Source organism: Aythya marila, assembly GCF_965140915.1.
Source record: "Aythya marila genome assembly, chromosome: 7".
Taxonomy (NCBI): domain Eukaryota; kingdom Metazoa; phylum Chordata; class Aves; order Anseriformes; family Anatidae; genus Aythya; species Aythya marila.
This window is the reverse complement of record NC_139048.1, coordinates 14,533,962-14,552,293: the sequence shown is the minus strand read 5'-3', so window position 1 is coordinate 14,552,293 and position 18,332 is coordinate 14,533,962. Positions and strand designations below refer to the sequence as shown.

Here is an 18,332-nt window from a genome sequence, read left to right as displayed (position 1 = left end):
ACGGCCCTGGGAGAAAGGCAGGTCTGCGGGGCAGGGCAGGAAGCCCCCCGCCGCCGGGCCCAGGTGCGCAGCCCACATCACAGCCCCACACGGGGCCGGGAACGGGGCCGGGGTGGGAATGGGGCCGCCCTTCCCGCAGCCCAACAAGGGCCCCGCTGTTCGGGGCCGTGCATGTAAACAGGGGCCCTGCCAGCACATTCCAGCCCTTCCCTGCCCCTCCTGCCGCTCACCCACCGCCCCGCAGGGGGGAAAGCCCCTGCAGAGGCTGGGGGACGCGGCACACACGTGGCACACGCCAAGGGAGATGCAGGGAGGAGAAGCTCGGCACCCAGCGCTGCTGTGTGCCCTCCTCAGAGGCCAGGCGAGGCAAAATAAATGGTATTTATTAGCAAAATAAAAGACACTCTCGTTCACAAGGCCCGGCATGGCCGTGGCTGACCCGCAATGCATGGCCGGCGCTGTCCCCGCCGAGCTCCCCGCGTCCCCCCGGCTGCCACCACAGCACCAGGGGACCCTGTCCTGGCAGGACGGGCAGCACCAGCTGGTGGCACCCAACGGGGACAGCGCTTGCACGGCCCCAAAGAGCCCTCGAGCACCACGTGGCCGTGCCCCAGCACCATCCTGCACAGATCCCATGGGGCAGCGGCAGGCCCAGCTCCATCCCCAGGTGCCTGCCTGCAGAGGGGGGCTCGGGCCCCCGGCAGCACCTCCAGCAGGGCTGAAAGCGAAGGCAGCTCAGTCCCGGCCTTCCCAGGCATCCTCCCGCTGCTTGTTCTCCAGCCGCTTCCTCTCTGCGGGGACAAACTGGGTAAATCCCGAGCCCCCGTCACCCCCCAGCTGCCCAGGGCTCTTCCCCGGGGTCAGGAGAGAACCACGGCAGCGCAGGGAGAGGCTCCCGGGGGCAGAGCTCACCCCGAGCCTCCTGCAGCTTCCTGCGCTCGGCGTCCCGCTGGGCAGGGGTCTGGGGGCTGCGCACCCCCAGGGCGCCGATCACCAGGCGCCGTGCCAGGGCGGCCGACGTTTCGGGGCGCTCCTTGGCCGGCTGCAGGTAGTCTGGGGGAGAGCAGAGTTGGTGTCAGCGTGGGCACCCAGCCAGGGGGCTGGCACAGCCCCCAGCCCAGCCAGGGCACCGGGATGAGGGTGCTCGGCGCGCTGGGGGTGCCCCCACATCCCCACTCACCGGCGTACGCCCTGGCCTTGGCTTTGGCCGCCCGGGTGCCCTGGGACAGCGGGCGAGTCTTCACCATCAGGTGCTTGGTGCTGAGGGCATCGCGTGCTGCAGGGAAGGTGGTGCTTTGCCAGGCAGCCCCGCACTGCCATGGGGCACGGCTGAGCCGAGGGGTGCGCCCAGACAGTGCCAGGAGGGGACGTCCCCCCTCTGCCCTCCCACCGAACACCCCACTGCTCGGAGCAGTACCTGTTATGGGGCTGGAGAAGATGCCCAGGGCGTGCGTATCGTCCACCCACTTGATGTCAAAGCCCTTCTTCCTGCCGGAGAGATTGGGGGTCAGCAAGGCACCGGTGCTGCCAGCGGGGCCCGGCGCCGAGCCCGCAGCACCGGGCAGAGCCACGGACTCACTGGTAGCTGCAGAAGACACGCAGCAGGTCCTCGGTGCGGAAATCCGGGGGGAAGTCGTAGATCTCGATGACGTGGGGCAGCTCATCATCGCTGAGGTCCGGCGCGGCCGGCTCGGCCCCGTAGTAGTCGAAGCAGGGCTCCTGCAGGCTCTGCCGGCGCTTCTGGCCCCCCAAGAGCTGCGGGGTGGGAGAGGGACAGTGCTGAGAGACCCCGGCACCAGCAGCAGCACCTGGTGGATGGCCAGTACTGCCCAGGCTCTCACCCCGGTGTCACACACCAGCCCTGCTGCTGGATTAACAGCAGTGGGACTTTGGGAGCCAGCCACCAGGACGCTCACACCAAGTGGTTGCTTTTCCCATTAGGAGAACCCCACCATGAGCACGGGGATCAGCGCGCCCCGTGCCACCTCCCCGCACCGCCGCCTGCCAGACACCAGCAGCACCACGCCGGGAAAGCCACCGCGCCCCCAGGGAGCCAGTTCCACCAGTTAACTACCTGCGCCGCTACCAATTTATGCCTTATTTCTAATTTGAATTTGTCTGGCTTCAGTTTCCAGCCGCTGGTTCTCGTTCTGCCTCTCTGCTGGATTCAGGAGCCCTGGGTCCCAGGCGTCCCCTCCCCGTGACGGCACTCGCTCGTGGTAATCAAGTCACTTCTCAGCCTTCGCCTGGATAAGCTGAACGGGCTGTGCTCGTTTAGTATCTCACAGTGGGGCATTTCTCCAGCCCTAAAAGATGACGGCTGTAGCTCTTTTCTACCTCTCCAATTTTTCAACCTTCACTTTAAAATACAGGCATCAGCCTCCCACTGCCGGCTGCACAACGCGGCGGGGGCACGCAGCCACCCCGCTCCCCTGTGCCCCGGCAGCACCAGTGCCAATGGGCCCCCCCAGCACCACTCACTGCCCCTCAGCTTCCCAAAATATGTGGTGCCAGGGGGAAAGGGGCTGCGGCGCGCTGCGGGGGAGCAGGCACATAACTCAGCCGGGTCCCCAGCCCGATCCCCCGAGCGGTCGTAGCGGAGCGCACCACGGCTGGAAGGTTAGAGTCCATAAATCCCGGGCAGCTCAGTCAATAAAAAGTGCTCGTTCCGACAATTTTATGGGGAAGATGGATTCACGGCAGGTGAGGGGGTGCCGCCGGGCCGGCTGGATGCCGGCGGAGGGGGGAGCTGAGTTATGGAGCTTGCGGGACAGCCCAGCGCTGCCGGGCAGGACCATCTCCCATCGGCCGAGAGGCTCAGCAGGCTGGGCTCCAGCACCCCTGCCCACTGCGGGGGACACGAGGCAGCAGGATGAAGCCCTGCCGTGATGCTCGAGGGAGCAGGGCACTGGGGTAGCGCCAGGCACCGAGCCGATGATTGGAGAGCCGGAGCGCGGAGTGCCGGCACAGTCCCTGACCTTCACAAATCACCGAGTGTGGCGGGGCAGCAAGGACTGGAGCCGGCTGGCAGCCGGGCTCAGCTGCACACCAGGCACGGCCCAACAGGTCCCCTGCCCTCCCCCGGCACTGGACAGGCTCTAGGGAGAGCTGGGGGACGTGGATGGCCAAGGCAGGACGCCCCAGGACATGAATTGTGTCTGCCACGGCTTGCTGCTCTCCAAAGACCCGTCCCACCTTGCTTACACTCCTGCTCCAAGAGGTGAGCTGGAGCAGCGCGGAGCAGCACCATGCAGGTGCTGAGAGGTGCACGAGCACACTCAGGTGCCTCAGCCACCCCCCTGCCTTGCAGGGACGGGTTTGGAGAGGTGCTACCAGCAGCACGCAGTGCCCCAGGCGCTGTCCTCACCCCACAGCTCCTCGTGCAGGGCAGAGCCCCGGGGAGGCACAGCAGGGCCCTCACACACCGACACCCGGCTCGGGTTTAGCCTCGGGAAGCTGGCGGAGAATCCAGCAAGGCTGCAAGGAAATTGTTCCAGCGGTTAATTACCCTCCGTGTTAAAAACGTGCGCCTGGCTTCGAGTCTGGCTTCAGCTGGCTCCAGCTTCCAGCCAGTGGATCTCGTTATGTTTTTTCCTGCTAGATTAAAGAGCCGTCTGCTATCAGAAATCTCTTCCCGACACAGAACGTCATAAATCTTGCTCTCTGCCGGCTATCCGCAGCGCATAAGGATTCAGTTATGACGAAGAACGCTACTAATTTTCTTGTCCTTTTAGTTAATTAACAACAGCTACATCTCCCCAAGAGCCCGAACCCTCCCCAAGCAGGCGCATCTGCCTCCCAGCAGCTCGGAGGCATCGGGAAGCGACCAGGCTCCGAGGGTGGAGGGGGAAAAACGGCAACTTTTCACGGATAAATCCCCTTTTCGGGTCCTTTTTCACCCATCTGGGGAAGCTCCCTGGAAAGGCCAACCCGGACTCAGAGCGAGTGCACAGGGGGTGTAACAGGGGTGCTCCAGAGCTCCTCAGAGCCAGCACTGGCGCTGCGTGGCACAAACTGCCCGCAGCATCCCACGGCCACACCACAGAACGGCACGGCCACGTCCCCGTGCAAGCCCAGGGAACACCCCCCGGAGCTAATCCCATTTCTGCACACCCCTATCATCGGCACCGTCCGCCTCTCGGAGCCCTGCTCTCGGCGAGGGCTGGACATTCGTTTGTAATATTAGTGCTGTTTGTTACTTTGGGTCCATTAATGTCATTCCGAACATTACCAGCTTTACGCCGCTGATTTAAAATGCAATAATGGATTTCCAGGCTCATTGCAGAAGCCGAGCTTTCCCTGCGAGCGGCAGGAGAACGGCACGGCTCCCAGTGCAAGGCAGCTAATTGTAGTAAATTTAGGCACACGCTTACAGGAGGCTATGGTAATGAGCCACAGCTGATTAAGAAGATGTAGTTTTCAGGAAACTTCATGTTGCTATTTCAATGGGAGCCCATACGTCTCAGCCCATTTCTTTATTACCAGCCCTGCTTTCACGAGGGTGCAGTTGCAGTTTACGGCTCTCGAGCACGTTTTACTGGGTGCACTTTATGTACTGCAAAGGGAAGATCCCCCCCAGCCTTCACAGGGCCTCTCTGGCACCGACGGACAGGAGGGGAACGGGTCCAGGCAGGGGCGAGGAGCTCCCAGCAGCACCCTCCTGGACTTTTTGGCACCACTCGTGCCCTGGGGGTGGCTGGAAGTGCCAGCAGGCTGCACGGCCAGGCAGCACCCCAAGGACAGAGCCCAGAGCCACCCCCCGGCTGTCCCCACGCTCACCGACTCGCCGAGCTCACCTCTTCCAGCAGGCGTGGGTCCAGGCAGTCCCCGTCATCGTTGAAGAGCGCGTCCCAGCTCTCCTCGCCGCCCGGGCTGCCGTGGCTCTGGGTCCTGGTGCTGGCCTGCCCTGGCTTTGGGGAGCCGCTACGAGGACCTCCCTCCTCTTCCTCCTCTTCCTCGCGGTGCTGCTGCAGCGAGTCTTCATCCTCATCCGCCTGTGCCTGCTCCTCAGCCCAGGTCCCGGCCGAGAGCCGCTCCACACCGCGGCACAGCAGCTCCAGGGACGGCGGGGCTTCGTGGCTTCCCGGGGGAGCCCCTTCCCCGGTGCCACTCTCTGCCCCCAGCACGCTGCTCCCAGCCCCGGTGCTGCCATGGGGCGCAGGGACACCCTCCCCAGCGGCATCCCCAGCATCGGCAGCGCTCTGCTCCTTGCTGGGTGGCAGCTGCCCCGTGTGCTCCGGCAGGAGCTGGGCTGTGCTGCCTGCGCCCTGCCCCGGTGGCACCAACTCGTCACCCACGCCACCCCTCGAGCATCCAGCCTCGCAGGCAGCTCCTCCTGGGGCAGGCACGGCGCTGCCTCCCTGCCTCTCCTCCTCCTCCCCGGGGGCACAGCCCTCGCTCTGCCCTGCAAGGAGAGACACCCCGTGCTCCTTTTTCTCCTCCTTCTGGGCTTCCAGACCCTCACCCTCACAGCTGAGCTGGGGCGCACTGCCCGAGCTGCCCTCCCCTGCCTGCTGCAGGGCACCCTGTGCCGGGCACTCCGAGAGGTCCCTGCCCAGCTCCGGGGAGCTGTCCCCCTGATGCTCTGGCTCTGTCCGACACACCTCACTCGGCGGAGCTGCCGTTGGGCTATCGGGGTCACCCCCAGGCTCTGAGGTCACCCCCGCAGCCCCAGGCTGGGCACCTTGTGGGGTCAGCGGGTCCGGCACCGTCCTCATCACCCCACAGCTTCGGTCCCTGAGCCCCGCATCCTGAGATGCGTTGTCCTGCCTGCCTGAGGGCTGGGCAGCGCTCAGATCCAGGCTTGGCTCCTGCGCACTGGGCAATGCCTCCGGGCCCTCCGGGCTGCCTCCCGGCTCCGTGCCAGCCTTGGAGCCCCGGCTGTGCGTGCCTGGTACCCTTCCATCCCCAGCGGAGGCTGCCCGGGGCTCCTTGGGGCGAGCGCCCGCCTTGCTCTCTCTGCCGGCTGCTCTGCCCACGTGCGTCCTGGCCCCGGGGCTTCGCCTCTGCCCCTCGGAGCCACCCCGGCCGACGTCCAGCGCCGGGCGCTGCTTCTCAGGCTCCCGGTGTTTCGCAGCCGCCTCCTGCGCCGCCCTCTCCCGCCGCGCTTTGGGCACATACAGCGCCATGTCGGGCTTCCTGCGGCGCGCCCGGCCGCCCTCCGCCTCCGGCTGCATGGTGCCACCGCCGCCTGCGGAGGAGAGAAGCGTCAGTGCCACCCGCACCCCGGCCAGCCCCCGGGCCAAGCAGCACCGGAGCGGGGTGGGCAGGTAGGAGGCAGACCCAGCGCTCCCATCCCTGGAGCACCAGGAATTGCAGCACGGGGACGAGGGGCAGCCAGCGACCGCGTCGCGCACGGAGACGGAGCTGCAGCGGGGACCTGGCACAAGGGTGTGAGAAGAGGAGCTGAGATGCAAATACTGAAGGTCTGGCCGAGCTGAAAGGCAGCCAGCAGAGAGGCAGCCGTGCTGCCTGCAGCGCCTCGCAACCGGCAGGACTCGCTGCTGCAAGGACTGGCACAGCCAGAGGAGCTGGGCAGGGGACGGGGGCTGCCCACGGGGCTGAACACAAACCCACAGCCCGACAGCATCCCCGGTGCCAGCACGCTGAGCAGGTCGGGACGGGGACATCCTGGCGAGGAGCCCTGGCTGTGCCAGGCTCCCAGGCTGCCCCATCCCGGCAGAGATTTATTTTTCATCATCTTTGGCACAACCGGGCGCGCTGCTATCTGCCAGGCCCTGTGCCCCTATAAATATGCATCAGGCAGCGTTTATGGAGACGGATGGGGTGGGGGGCTGTGCTGGGGCTGAGGGGAAGGCAGAGCGGGGCTGGGCCGGGGCCCCGTGATTAATCACTGCCCACTCTGTTTAGGGGTATTCATCACGGGCCGCTGTCAGGTAAATCACTGGAAAAACACCTCTTCAGTAATTAATGTGAAGTGACGGATGGACAGCCCCTGGGCCCATTAATCTGGAACATCAGAGCCTACCGAGATTATGAATGTCAGGATGCATAAACTGCCGGCGGATCAATAGGGCCAGGAATCCGTCCAAGGCTCTCATTTCCGCGGCACCTCCGGTACATTAGGCTCCTCTCCCCTCCCCGTGAACCACGCCGAGCCTCCGGGACGGGCGGCCCCGGCCGGCGGTGGCACGCTCGGTGCCCGTGGCCCCGCTCGGAGAGCCGGCAGTGCCGGGCAGCCGGAGCGCACCGTGCCCTGCGGCCAGCCGGGAAGCCCGTGCCTGCCGGATGGACAGACGGACAGACAGACAGACAGATGGATGGAGGCAGCGCTCCCCGCAGAGCCCGGGCGTGATGGATGGGTCTCTCCCGGCTCTCACGAAACCGCCAGCAAGCCCGGCACGGGGAGACGGAGACAGCAGGCGGCTCGGCGGCTTCAGCGGGGAAACCACCAGCAAAGACCCGGCTGCCCCCTGTTCACACCTCCCAGCACAGCACGGCCCCCGCTGAGCGGGGTCTCACCCCACACCCCAAGGCTCAGCCCCGGTGCTCCCCAGGAGCCGTGCTCCATGCCCCTGCCTGCCCCATGGGAACTCGGTGCGGGGCAGGCGGGGGCACCGGGGCGCTGCTGCCCCCACCATTTTTCTCGCTGCAGAAACATATGCGGTGCCTGTCATTTTTTTTCCCTTCTTTGATACACTAATTTTGCTGGCAGAATGGTCCCCTTTATCTTTATCGACTGAGAAAGAAGCAACGCATCCTATAAACCGTCCAAGCTCTGGGTCAGTCATTTTTCAGCCCCGAGGCGTTATACATTTTCTCACCAAGCGGCAGCCCAGCCTAGCCGTGTGCCGGTGGGGAGGGGGCACCGGGAGCCCCCGGCCATCAGCATTTTGGCACACGCAAGGCTGTCTGACACACACTTCCTCAGCAAACACCTTCCAGCCACGTCTGCCTGCCCACGGGGAGCAGCACCCAGCTGCGAGGCCACACAGCTGATGCCATTTCGGAGGCACAGTCATGGGGCAGGGGCATTTTATAGCTAAAAAATAGGGAAAAGAGCTTTCTCCACCACTCGCCTCGCTTGCAGGGCTGCAGAGCTGCTTCCACTCTCTCCAAGAGGGAATTTCCCCAGGGGAATGCCCCCAGCAGCCGGGCCTGGCAGACAACGTGGCTGTGCCACCACACCAACCGTGCGACCTGCACCCTATGCAGGACCCCGGGCATTTGGTGCTGCTCCTGCTGCCCTCCACCAAAGGGGGCTGAGCCTGCGGGGGGGACTGCTGAGCCCCACCAGCGCTGCTCCCCAGCGTGAGCGAGGATTTCCAGCCCTGGGATGCTGCCCAGCAAGGATGCCCTCCGTTTCCTTCAGCCACCGCACGTGCCAGCGCCGCTCAGGGAGCACAGCCAGGAGCAGCATCGCTCCACGCACATCCCAAGTCACCTCCAAGAAAAGCCCTTGCATGCAGGATTTATGGGCTCCTCGAAAGCTTGCCATTCACCTTGCCTCACCCTCCAGAGCAGATGGTGAGCATTAGCCAGACGGGCAGTGCTGGGAGCATCCTCTCCCCGCGCGGCCGTGCGCTGCCAGGGACAAGCAGTGTCCCGCAGCCATGCAGCAGGCAGCTCCTGTCCCGGGGCACATCACACAGGGAGCTCCAGGCAAAGCAAAGCACGAGCACAGCGAGGCTGCAGCAGCCCCCAGCAGCCCCCCAGGGAAACCGCAGCACAGAGGGTTTGGGTTTTTTTTTTCCCTCCTAAGGGCAGCACAGCTCCTGCCCCCAGTCTATTACACACTTCATCAGATGCCACGGCCACGCGTCACCTCCGACTGATTTCACGCTCCGGGAGGCAGAGCACAGCCCTGGCTGCAGGTCTCATTCACACTACGCTGGGCAGGGCAACCCCACAGATCCCAAACTTGGGGACCAAGTCACCGCTCGCCCTGCATCTCCTCTCCCCTGCGCCCTGCAGGCTCGGCTGGGGCGCACGAGGCTCCGGCACGAGTTTGTGAGGTCTGAGCAGCTGCTCGGGCACCGTGCCGGCCCGTGCTGCTCCTCTGCAGCCACCGGCACCGTGCACGGGCAGCGCTCCTCTCCTCCCTCTCTTAGGGCCGTGCACGGATGCCGGGCTGTCGGGCTCGCACGCAGCGTGCCAGTTCCTGGAAAAGTTGAAGTGCCACCCAGCGCCCTCCCAGCAGGCTGCCTCATTTCCTGGCAGGGCGCTGTATTTTTAGCCTTCGAGGTTTCTAATTCCACTCAATCCATACTGCCATCGATAGAGCACATAACCTTAGAGCCTTGACGGCGGGCAGGGAACGGCAACACCTCGGGGGCCGCGGCTCGCAGCGCTGCTTGGGGAGTGCCCCTGGGGGACCACACGCAGCCTCGGCGCGCAGCTCGCACACTGGCAATGTCACTCTTTACTGCCTGCCGCAGCTCAGGTGAAAAAAATCCTACAACCACTAATAAAAACGAAGCTACGAGGAGATTTTAAACAGCCCCGATTAGGAAGCTCACCTCGAAGTGCTTGCTTGGTGCACGGCGCTGGCACCCAGAGAGGGAACAGGGGCTGCCCGTCCCCACCGGCAACCTCCCTGCGCCCTTTTAGGAAGCTGCAGGGCTTCCCAGGTATCTCCCATCACAGATTTCAGTTGTTCCACACCTCTCCCCCTCTAAGCAGAGCTCCAGGCCAGCAGGATGGGCTCGTGCAGCAGGTGCCAAGGCCACAGAAGGACCTGGGTACCTGGCAGGGTGAGGCTGGGCTGCCTACGGGGTGACACGCGATGGCACAGAGCTGCTGGCACAACGGGACACCAAGCAAAGCGCCCCGAGAGCAGGGGGCTGCTGCCCACCCCACTCCGTGCCCTGCTCCTGGGAGAGGGCCGTGCTCCAGGCACAGCACCAGCCACGAGCCACGCGAGGAGACGGCGAAGCGCCGACAGCAGCGGGCTGTCAAAGGGAAACACACGGGGAAAAGGGAGAGATTTCAATCACGCCTCTCGCTCCCGATGCTCCTAGGAGATACCTGGAACAAGAGAAGGGGGACGTTTCAGGCAGGAGGTGATTTATAGGTCGATACCGTCCCTCAACAGCTGCAGGGGAAAAAAAAAAAGGATAACACAAAAGCAGAAGGAGTTAGTAGGCGAGGGGGTGGGGGGATACAAAGGGCTTTCCAAATATACCTGGGCAGGATCAGCACAAAAGTGAGCAGGGCTATAAATAAATAAGAGGGGAGGGAAAATTAATGACGGCTCAAAAATAAAGATGACTCAAAAGGGCAAAACTGCCGTTTTTAACCAGAAAAATGCAAATGAGGCAGGGGCCTCCCAAAGCCAGCTGCAGGGAAGCAAAACCAGCGTGGCCGGGCAGCGCCGGGCACCTGGACACAGCGGGACACGCCCGGACCCCCACACGGGACACACCAGGGGCACGCTGGTGGCAGAGCCCCAAAACCGAGCCCCAAAACACCGGAGCCGGGTGGCACAGGCACAGCACCAGCCCCTGAGGCAGGGGGGACGGAGCCCGGGGACGCCCCCACGGGGGGCTCCAGCCCCGTAGGGTGAGGAACGGGGCCGAGCAGCAGGAGCTCTAGGGCCGGGATGAGCTCCGCAGCCACCCGGGCGCGCCGGGGCAGGGGACAGGAAGGGGACAGCGGGAGCGGGGACGGCGGGGACGGGGCAGGGGGCGCCCCCCCGGGCCGCTCTCGCCCCCGGCCGGCTCCCCCCCGGTGCCCGTGCGCGCAGCGGGTGCCGCCCGTCGGGGGCCGCCCGTCGGGGGGCTCGGCGCGGGCGTTACCGGTGGCCTCGCCGGGTCCCCCGCCGCTCCCCGCCGCCGCCGCCGCTTCCGCCACGCCGGGCCCGCCCCGTCCCGCCGCGGGGTGCGCCGGGACCTGTAGTGCGGCACCGGCACCGCCCCGGACACCGGCACCCGCACCGGCACCCGCACCGGCACCGCGCCGCCGGGGTGCAGCGCGCCGGGGGCGCACCGCGGGGACGCCGGGGACACCGGGGGGGAGACGGCAGCGGGTGGCACTGCTGGCCCGGCTGCACCTTCCCCGTTATGGGGGCTCTGTGTTCCCCCGGGAGCCCCCCGACGGTCGTCGGTGCTGGAATTTAGGGCGTCCGTGGGCATGGGAACACCGAGGGGCGAGTGGGGTGTGCTGCCAGAGCTGTGCTGGGGGGCAGCGGGACAAGGACATGGGGACACAAGGATATGGGGTGACAAGGACATGGGGTGACAAGGACATGGGGACACAAGGATATGGGGTGACAAGGACATGGGGTGACAAGGACATGGGGACACAAGGATATGGGGACACAAGGATATGGGGTGACAAGGACATGGAGCAATAAGGACATGGGGACACAGGGATATGGGGTGACAAGGACATGGGGTGACAAGGACATGGGGACACAAGGATATGGGGACACAAGGATATGGGGTGACAAGGACATGGAGCAATAAGGACATGGGGACACAGGGATATGGGGTGACAAGGACATGGGGTGACAAGGACGTGGGGACACAAGGATATGGGGACACAAGGATATGGGGTGACAAGGACATAAGGAGACAAGGCCATGGGGTGACAGAGGCACAGGGCAACAAGGATATGGGGTGACAAGGACACTGGGTGCCAAGGATGTGGGGACACAAGGACATGGGGCAACAAGGACATGGGGTGACACGGACATGGGGGCAACAAGAACATGGGATGACAAAGAAACAGGGTGACAAGGACACGGGGTAGCAAGGACATGGGGTGACACGGACACAGGGTGACACGGACACGGGGTGACATGGACATGGGGACACAAGGACACGGGGCTCCGTAGCCAGCAGGAGCGGTGGGCGCAGGGCTCCCGCTTCCCGCAGCGCTGCCCGCCGTGCCCCCGCGGGAGGCTGCCATTGATTCCCCATTAGCTGTGAGCGTCACGCAGGCAGCGGGAGCGCTGCTGGCTGCAACCAGGCGCCCCTCGAGCCGCATCCTGCCTGCTGCTGCGGGGTGCTCAGCGCCTCGGAGGCCCAGATGAAGGGGCGGAGGGAAGAAGGGAGGGAGGGAAGGAAGGTGTCTGCGCTGGGCTGCGCCTCCCCGCATCCTGCCTGGGGTTTGGCGTGGAGCGAGGCCGATAATGAACGTGGCCCCGGCACTCGCACGCGTTCGCCGCTGGCGTGGGCGGCAGGGGAGTGCACCGGGGAGCGGCGCAGCCTCAGCTCCTAATGAGGCACCGCTGCTGCCGAGCACTCCCGAGCTGGAGGGACGGGGCGCATGGGGACCGGCTGGGCTCTGCTGGAGGCAGGGGACAGCCCAGGGGACACGGAGCTGCGTGCCGGCCCCTACGTGCCAGCACAGCCCGCAGGGCTCAGCGCCGGGGGCACCTGAGCACCAGGACCTGGTTATTCCATGCTGGGTGGCAGGCCCAGGCGATGATGCCTTTTTCCTTTTATTTCCCTTGGTTTGGGCACAGCGGGGAACAAGGAGGCTCTGCTCCATCACCGCAGCCCTGCGGGATCTCTGCTGGGAGCTGAGCAGGGCAACCCTTGGGCAAAACTCTCACGTGTAGGGCCGTCCCTGCCAGCCACGTGGCCCCAGGGCAGGATGAGGAAGGCTCACACCGAGCAGGGCCACGCGGCGCCCCTCGGAAGCAGCCCCAGCCCCAGCCCACCATGTCCCAGAGGGGACCGTGGCCCCTCTTGCAGGTAATCGATGGCAGCAGCTCCTGATCGCTTTCATTATTATTATTTTCTTATGCATGTGCGCACAGGAGATTTATCGCCAGCTACGGAGGCAAAATCAATTATTCATGTTATAAATTAGAAAATGATTTATGTTTGTGGGAGGCCGAGCAGCGTGGAGCCCCTGGCCACGTGGGAGCTGGGTTTGTCTGGGAACGGCACCAGGCAGCCCCTGCCAGCACTTCCCAGGCCTCTCCAGCACTGCTTCACCCGGGGCGTCCCTCCTGGGGTGCCCCCACCCCACCACAGCACCCCGCAGCACCCAGTTGAACCCATGCAGCCCACCCCAAAAACCTGGACTGGGCTTGCCTGGCTGGGGCAGTGCCTGTTCCTGGGTGCCCCTGGCTGCGCTCAGGGTGTCGTGGCACCCTGGCTGGATGTTGGGGATGCTGGGGACAGCGGTGGCCTTGTCTCCCTGGCCGGAGCGGCAGGAGGATGCTCCGCAGGCAGTTTCCATGGCAGCAGCAGCGTGGTCCAAGAGCTGCGAGGTGTGGGCTGCAGGAGGACCCCCCCCCTTGCTGGAGACATCCTCAGGTGTCCCCTCCTGGTGTGCTCCTGCCTCCCGCAAGGGACACTGTGGCCCCCTCCAGAGTGCCACAAGGGGACAGGGACCCCGTGTGCTGCCACCCTGCCTGCACCAGGCCCCGAGGCCGGCCGCCCCAGCATGGGGTGCAGGGCTTTGTATGGCCGTGCCCCCACTTCTCCTGGGCTAGGGAGTTCTTAGGGGTCCTGGGAGTCTTCCCAGGTGGGGAGAGCGCTGCTGGGAGCTGCAGCACCCCACGGCTCTGCACCAGGGGTCCCAGACCCCACCTGCACCCCAGCCCCGGCTGCCTGGGCATCTTAACCCCCCCGCACAGCTCAGGCAGCCGGCCGGCCGCTCTCTGCTGATAGCGGGGCTGCTCTTGCTGCCAGAGCCTGGATCTGAAGCTGCCGTGCCTGTGCCTCCCAGGGGACGGCAGAGCGGGCCAGGAGCGCTGCCTGCCTCTCCTTGTCTCTTCATCTGCAGCTGCGTCAGCCGGGGCCGCGGGGAGGCACAGGCTGAAAGGAGCAGCGCGGGAGAGAAAGGGGCTGTCGGCAGCCCCAGATCCGGCTCCGATCAGAGGCGAGACTGATCCAGCTCCTGCACACAGCATCCTGTGCTGCGCCGAGCCCCAGGGATGGGAACGGGGAGGAGAGGTGGAAACAAGGCGACCTCAGCTCTGCCCTTGCTCCCCGAGCAGCCTCTTCTCCCCCAGCCCTGCCTCTGAGCCCTGCTGCTGGTCACCCACCCACGGCCCCAGGGCTCCTGTGTGCTGAGAACTTGCCAGCTGGACACACACACGGTGCATTACAGCAGGGGGGGCTCCCCTCAGCTCCCTGCCAGGCTGTGAGCAGGAGGGGCACCGAGAGCCAGGTACAGCCCGGAGAGCTGCCAGGACGACCCGTGACCCCTGAGCTGTGCGTGTCGGGCTTCTTGTGGAAACACCGGGCAATAAATGGGTCACGCTGCGCAGCCGGGAGCTGGCACTGAGCTCCCACCGTGCCGGGGGGCCCAACGTGGGCCCACGCTCCTGTGAGCACCCGGCTGATTTATTGCTGCAGAGCAAGTGCTCGCGGAGTGCTTTTGATGGAGAAGAGCCCTGGGAGCTGCAGCGGGCACACGGGGTCACACAGGGCATCGCCCATCACAGCACTGTGCGCCCGCACCCCAGCTCTCCCCGACGCCTGGCCAGGGAGCCTGCAGCAGCCAGGGGAGGGGACTGCGGAGAGCTCGGGGCTGGGGCAGATTAGATCTGCTTTGCATTATTGCACCAAACACCTGGGGACCCGGCGGCTCGTGACAGCGCTGTATAATGCGAGGAAGCATCCCACGCTGCGGGCAGGCGCCGGTGCTGCTGGTGGCTGGCGGGCAGGGAGGCGATGGGGCTGCGGGCCGGCAGCCCTCACCGTGCCCCTGGGAGCACAGGTCTGGCCTGGGGAGGGGAGTGGGGCCCTCCTGCTCCCTCTGTTCTCCGGCACATCGAAAATGAATGGGCAGGGAAAGCAGCGCCTGTGCTGCAGGAATCAATACCGCTCCTGGAGCAGCCTGGGTGCTCCTCCCTGCGCTCCCCCGGGAGCCTGCCCCCGAGCGCAATCTTCCTGAGCAATCGCTGTTGTCTCCTTCCCTGCACTCTCCTGTTTGCCAGCCTGCTCAGCAGGACCGTGCCTGATGGCCATGCAGCAGTGTGGGGGTGTAGGTGATGACCTCTGGGCTGGGGAGCGTGCTACCTGGGCAGCCCGGCTCTTGGGAAATGGGCAGGACAAGCAGGAGAGATGCCTTGGGAGGATACAGGCGGTGCCTTGGCCCAAACTAGCCCCTGTTGTCACTGTCACAGCCCGATCTGATGTGGCTGTGGTCCCTAGGAGGCACCCAGGATGCTACCAGGAGGTGACTCCTGCCTGTCAGCAGTGCCTGGGTCTCCATCCACATCTCACCCAGCGCTGGCTGTGGCACTGCCACCCATGGGTGACAGCCACTGCCCCATGGGCAGGAACCTGGCTGCTTTTGGTGGACCCCAATTTGAACTGATCCATCTGCGGGCCCCACCTGGAGCTGATAAATCCTGGAGGAGCCCTGGCAGAGGACGCTGAGCGGGGCAGGCCACACATCTCCCTGCCTCTCCACAGCTGCACGGCTCCTCCGATGCCCCACGGGTCCTGCCAGCCCCAGCTGGCTGCTGGCAGCACCCAGCTTTCCCCACAGCCTTCGTATCCTTTTCCCCATCTGGGCACAGCCCAAGTCCTCCACCCTACTGAGACCCCCCCAGCCAGGCAGCCCCATCCCCGTGCCCCCTTTAGGAGGACCCCATGGCCCTGCCCAAGGAGAGCTGATGGGCCCAGGCCCCATGGCAGCACCCGCCGGGTCCCTCCCCAGCCTTGTGTCCCCTCTGCTGGCATGGGGCAGGGCGGTCCCACACCTCCTCCATGTCCCCAGGTGGGACAAGCCCAGCTCATCCAGGGGGCAGCGTCCTGCAGGGGACAGGGGCTGCGTCTGCCACCAGTGCCCTGCCCGAGCCCCCGCAGGTAGGGAGGGAAAGCAGGGACAGGCAGCGCGAGGCAGGAGCCGATCGCGGGCAGATCCGGTTACAGGCAGCACGGGGCAGAGAGATCGGCAGAGAACAGCAATGCAGCAAAAAGGGCTTTTAGTGATAATTAATAATTAACATTTCTAATGATGTCCCGGCGACAGGAAGAGTCCACGTGGGGACCCGGGGGCACTGCGCACGGGGACAGGAGCGGCTGGGGGCCGTGCGGGTCTGGGCACGGGGAGAGCCAGGGGCAGGGTGCTGGGGCACTGCCTCCGTGCCCTGCTGCTGCCAAGGGAGCACAGCAAGCCCGTGATGAAAGGAACTGGAAGACGAGGCAAAATGCACCTCAGGGTTGACCTGGCCCCAGTGTTAGCACCTCGCCAGGGGCTGCCAGGCTGGCTGGCAGGAGGAAGGGACCCAGGGAGGGCCGAGAGGATGTCACAGGTGGGAGGCAGCAGCCCCTGTGCTCCTGGGACAGGCGAGTGCCGTGGGACAGTGACAGGGAGGGGACAGCAGGGAGGAGAGGCACGGAGCGAGGAGCCTGCCAAGCGCGGGCATCCATCACCCACAGGCTGTGAGCCACCGTGCGAGGGGTGCGCGGTCATGGGAGAGGCAACAGCCATCCTAGGAGGCACCAGGAGAGGCATTGCTGGCAGGGCTGGGGACTCGCTTGTGGCCCTCTGTGGGTGTCGGGGACCTGCCCGTGCTGGGAGGAGAGGAGCAGAGACGTCGCAGGGCTGCTGGGGGAGGCAGAGCCCGGGGGACCCGCAGCGGGAGGCCGGCGGCTCGTGCAAGGCACAGCGCAGGCTGCGGGGGAACAGAGCGCTCACTATAAATACATCAGCGGGGTAAACGCCAGGGAGGAGAAGAGCTATTTCAGCTAAAAGACAACATTAGCACAGGAACAACTGGGGATAAATTATCCATGAATACATTTAGGGTGGAAATTAGACCCTCGGAGCGGGGAGGTCCCAGCACAGCCCCCTCCGGAGAAGGAAGCGGGGCCAGGAGCCAGGGGCAGCTCAGCAGCCGAGGGATCCTGCAGCGTGCTGCTGGCGACATCATGCGCCCTCTTCTACGGTCAAAAAGCAGCGAGGGTGCGTGGAGAGGCCTGGCAGGCTCTGCCCGAGCTGTGCTGGCAGCCACCGGCCGGGGCAGGGGATGCAGCAAGGAGCAGTGTGCATGCAGCGTGCACAGTGTGTGCATGGGGTGTGCATGCTGGGTATGCACACAGGCTGCACGGGTGCTGGGGCACTGTGCTGGGTGCTCACACGGGATGTGTGTGTGCACGGGGTGTGTGCAGACAGGGTGCTGCAGGCAGGCTGCACTGCATGCATGCACGAGGGTGCACGCTGCGTGTGGGTGCTGTGTGCTCGCCGGGCTGTGTGCAGGTGCCTCGGCCTTCACGATGCTCCAAAAAGAGCAACGCCAGCCCCAGGAAAGCGTCCTGGAGGACAGTGCTTGGAGTCAGCATTGCTCTGCTCACCTGCACCCAGTCCGTGCTGCACCACCTGGGGCTTGCTGGAGGGGACACACTGGGGGGCCATGAACCCAGCTGGCCCCGAGCTGATTCCTGTCCTGCTGGGGGATGAGCCACCAGGCACAGGGCTGCAGGGAGCCAGGGGCTGGGTCGGCAGGGATGGGGCGAGCACCCGAGGGCCACTGGTCCCAGCACCAGAAGAAGAGAGCCTCCCTGAGCCTGCCGGCAGCCCTCCGTGCAGCTCAGGCTCCCTTCCCCCCGCAGCATGTCTCGCTGCCGCCTCGCTCTAATTTCCTGTCCATTGTCCCCAGCGCAGGCAGGCTCCCTGCTGTGCCGTGCGCCCTGCCTCGCCTCCCCGGCACAGCCCGGCTCATCTCCTGCCCACCCTCCACTCCCCTCTGCAGCTCCTGGATGCTCGCCCGTGTCCCCAGCCAGCACGGGGCGCAGGGACCGGAGCATGGCCACCACGGCTGTGGTCCTGCTCTTGTCCCCCCAGAGAAATGTCCCAGCCCATGGGGAGGGCCCCAGGCCCCACGTGGACGGTGCGTTCACAGTCACGGCGTGCTGCAGCTGGCTTGCTGCCTGTGTTTGTTTTCCGTACCTGCTGCTCGCCAGGAGGGTGTTGGAAGAGTTTGTGTGAATAATTAGCGGGGTGGTTACCAAACCGGGGACGAGCTAACGGCTCAGCAGGGCACTGGGCTCAGGGGGTGCTTGCCCCGAGTGCACACACGTGTGCAAGGCTGCAGGCACAGCGCGCCCACAGCTCTGGGGCACACAAGGACACACGAGCACAGCATTGCACGCATGTGTGCACCCTCACACCAGGTTTGCTTGGTATCCTGGCCTCTCCACGGCGAACACTGAGGGCAGCAGTGGTTCCTGCCCCAAAGCAGTGCCCCACAGCAGGTTCCCACACCTGGCCACCATCCTGCTAGCCGTGGGGACCCACTGAAGGCATCCGTGCAGAAGCCCGCTGCTCAGGCAGGCACCCTGTGAGAGGCTGCTGGAAATGCAGTGGAGGGGTACTTGATGCTCACGTGGAAGCACCACCGTGGGAGACAAGCACCGGGACTGAGAGCTCTCGAATCCAGCAGGGAGAGGAGAACT

The 18,332-nt window shown here is 65.2% G+C and overlaps 1 protein-coding gene across 3 annotated transcripts; it reads right to left on the bottom strand.

The window, feature by feature from the left end:
- Positions 1–368: 368 nt before the first annotated feature.
- R3HCC1L (R3H domain and coiled-coil containing 1 like) lies at positions 369–10,776 on the bottom strand. 3 transcript variants are annotated; one of them, XM_082765396.1, is made up of 7 exons: positions 10,758–10,776; positions 4,797–6,190; positions 1,580–1,755; positions 1,418–1,488; positions 1,181–1,276; positions 913–1,053; positions 369–791 (listed from the first exon to the last, which is right to left on the bottom strand). In XM_082765396.1, the coding sequence occupies exons 2-7, from the start codon at positions 6,174–6,176 to the stop codon at positions 736–738; spliced, it is 1,920 nt and encodes a 639-aa protein (XP_082621522.1). In that variant the 5' UTR covers positions 6,177–6,190; positions 10,758–10,776; the 3' UTR covers positions 369–735. The 3 variants fall into 3 exon arrangements, with proteins under 3 accessions (XP_082621522.1, XP_082621521.1, XP_082621520.1); XM_082765395.1 differs by lacking the exon at positions 10,758–10,776 and adding an exon at positions 6,989–7,403; XM_082765394.1 differs by lacking the exon at positions 10,758–10,776 and having other exon boundaries at positions 4,797–6,663.
- Between the last annotated feature and the right edge of the window lie 7,556 nt (positions 10,777–18,332).

Coding starts and splice junctions, on each gene's coding strand:
- R3HCC1L (XM_082765394.1), bottom strand. CDS start 6,629: ATGTCCCCGTCCCGACCTGCTCAGCGTGCTGGCACCGGGGATGCTGTC. Junction 1,489..1,579: donor CGTGTCTTCTGCAGCTACCA/GTGAGTCCGTGG, acceptor TCTCTCCGGCAG/GAAGAAGGGCTTTGACATCA. Junction 1,054..1,180: donor CAAGGCCAGGGCGTACGCCG/GTGAGTGGGGAT, acceptor GCTCTCCCCCAG/ACTACCTGCAGCCGGCCAAG.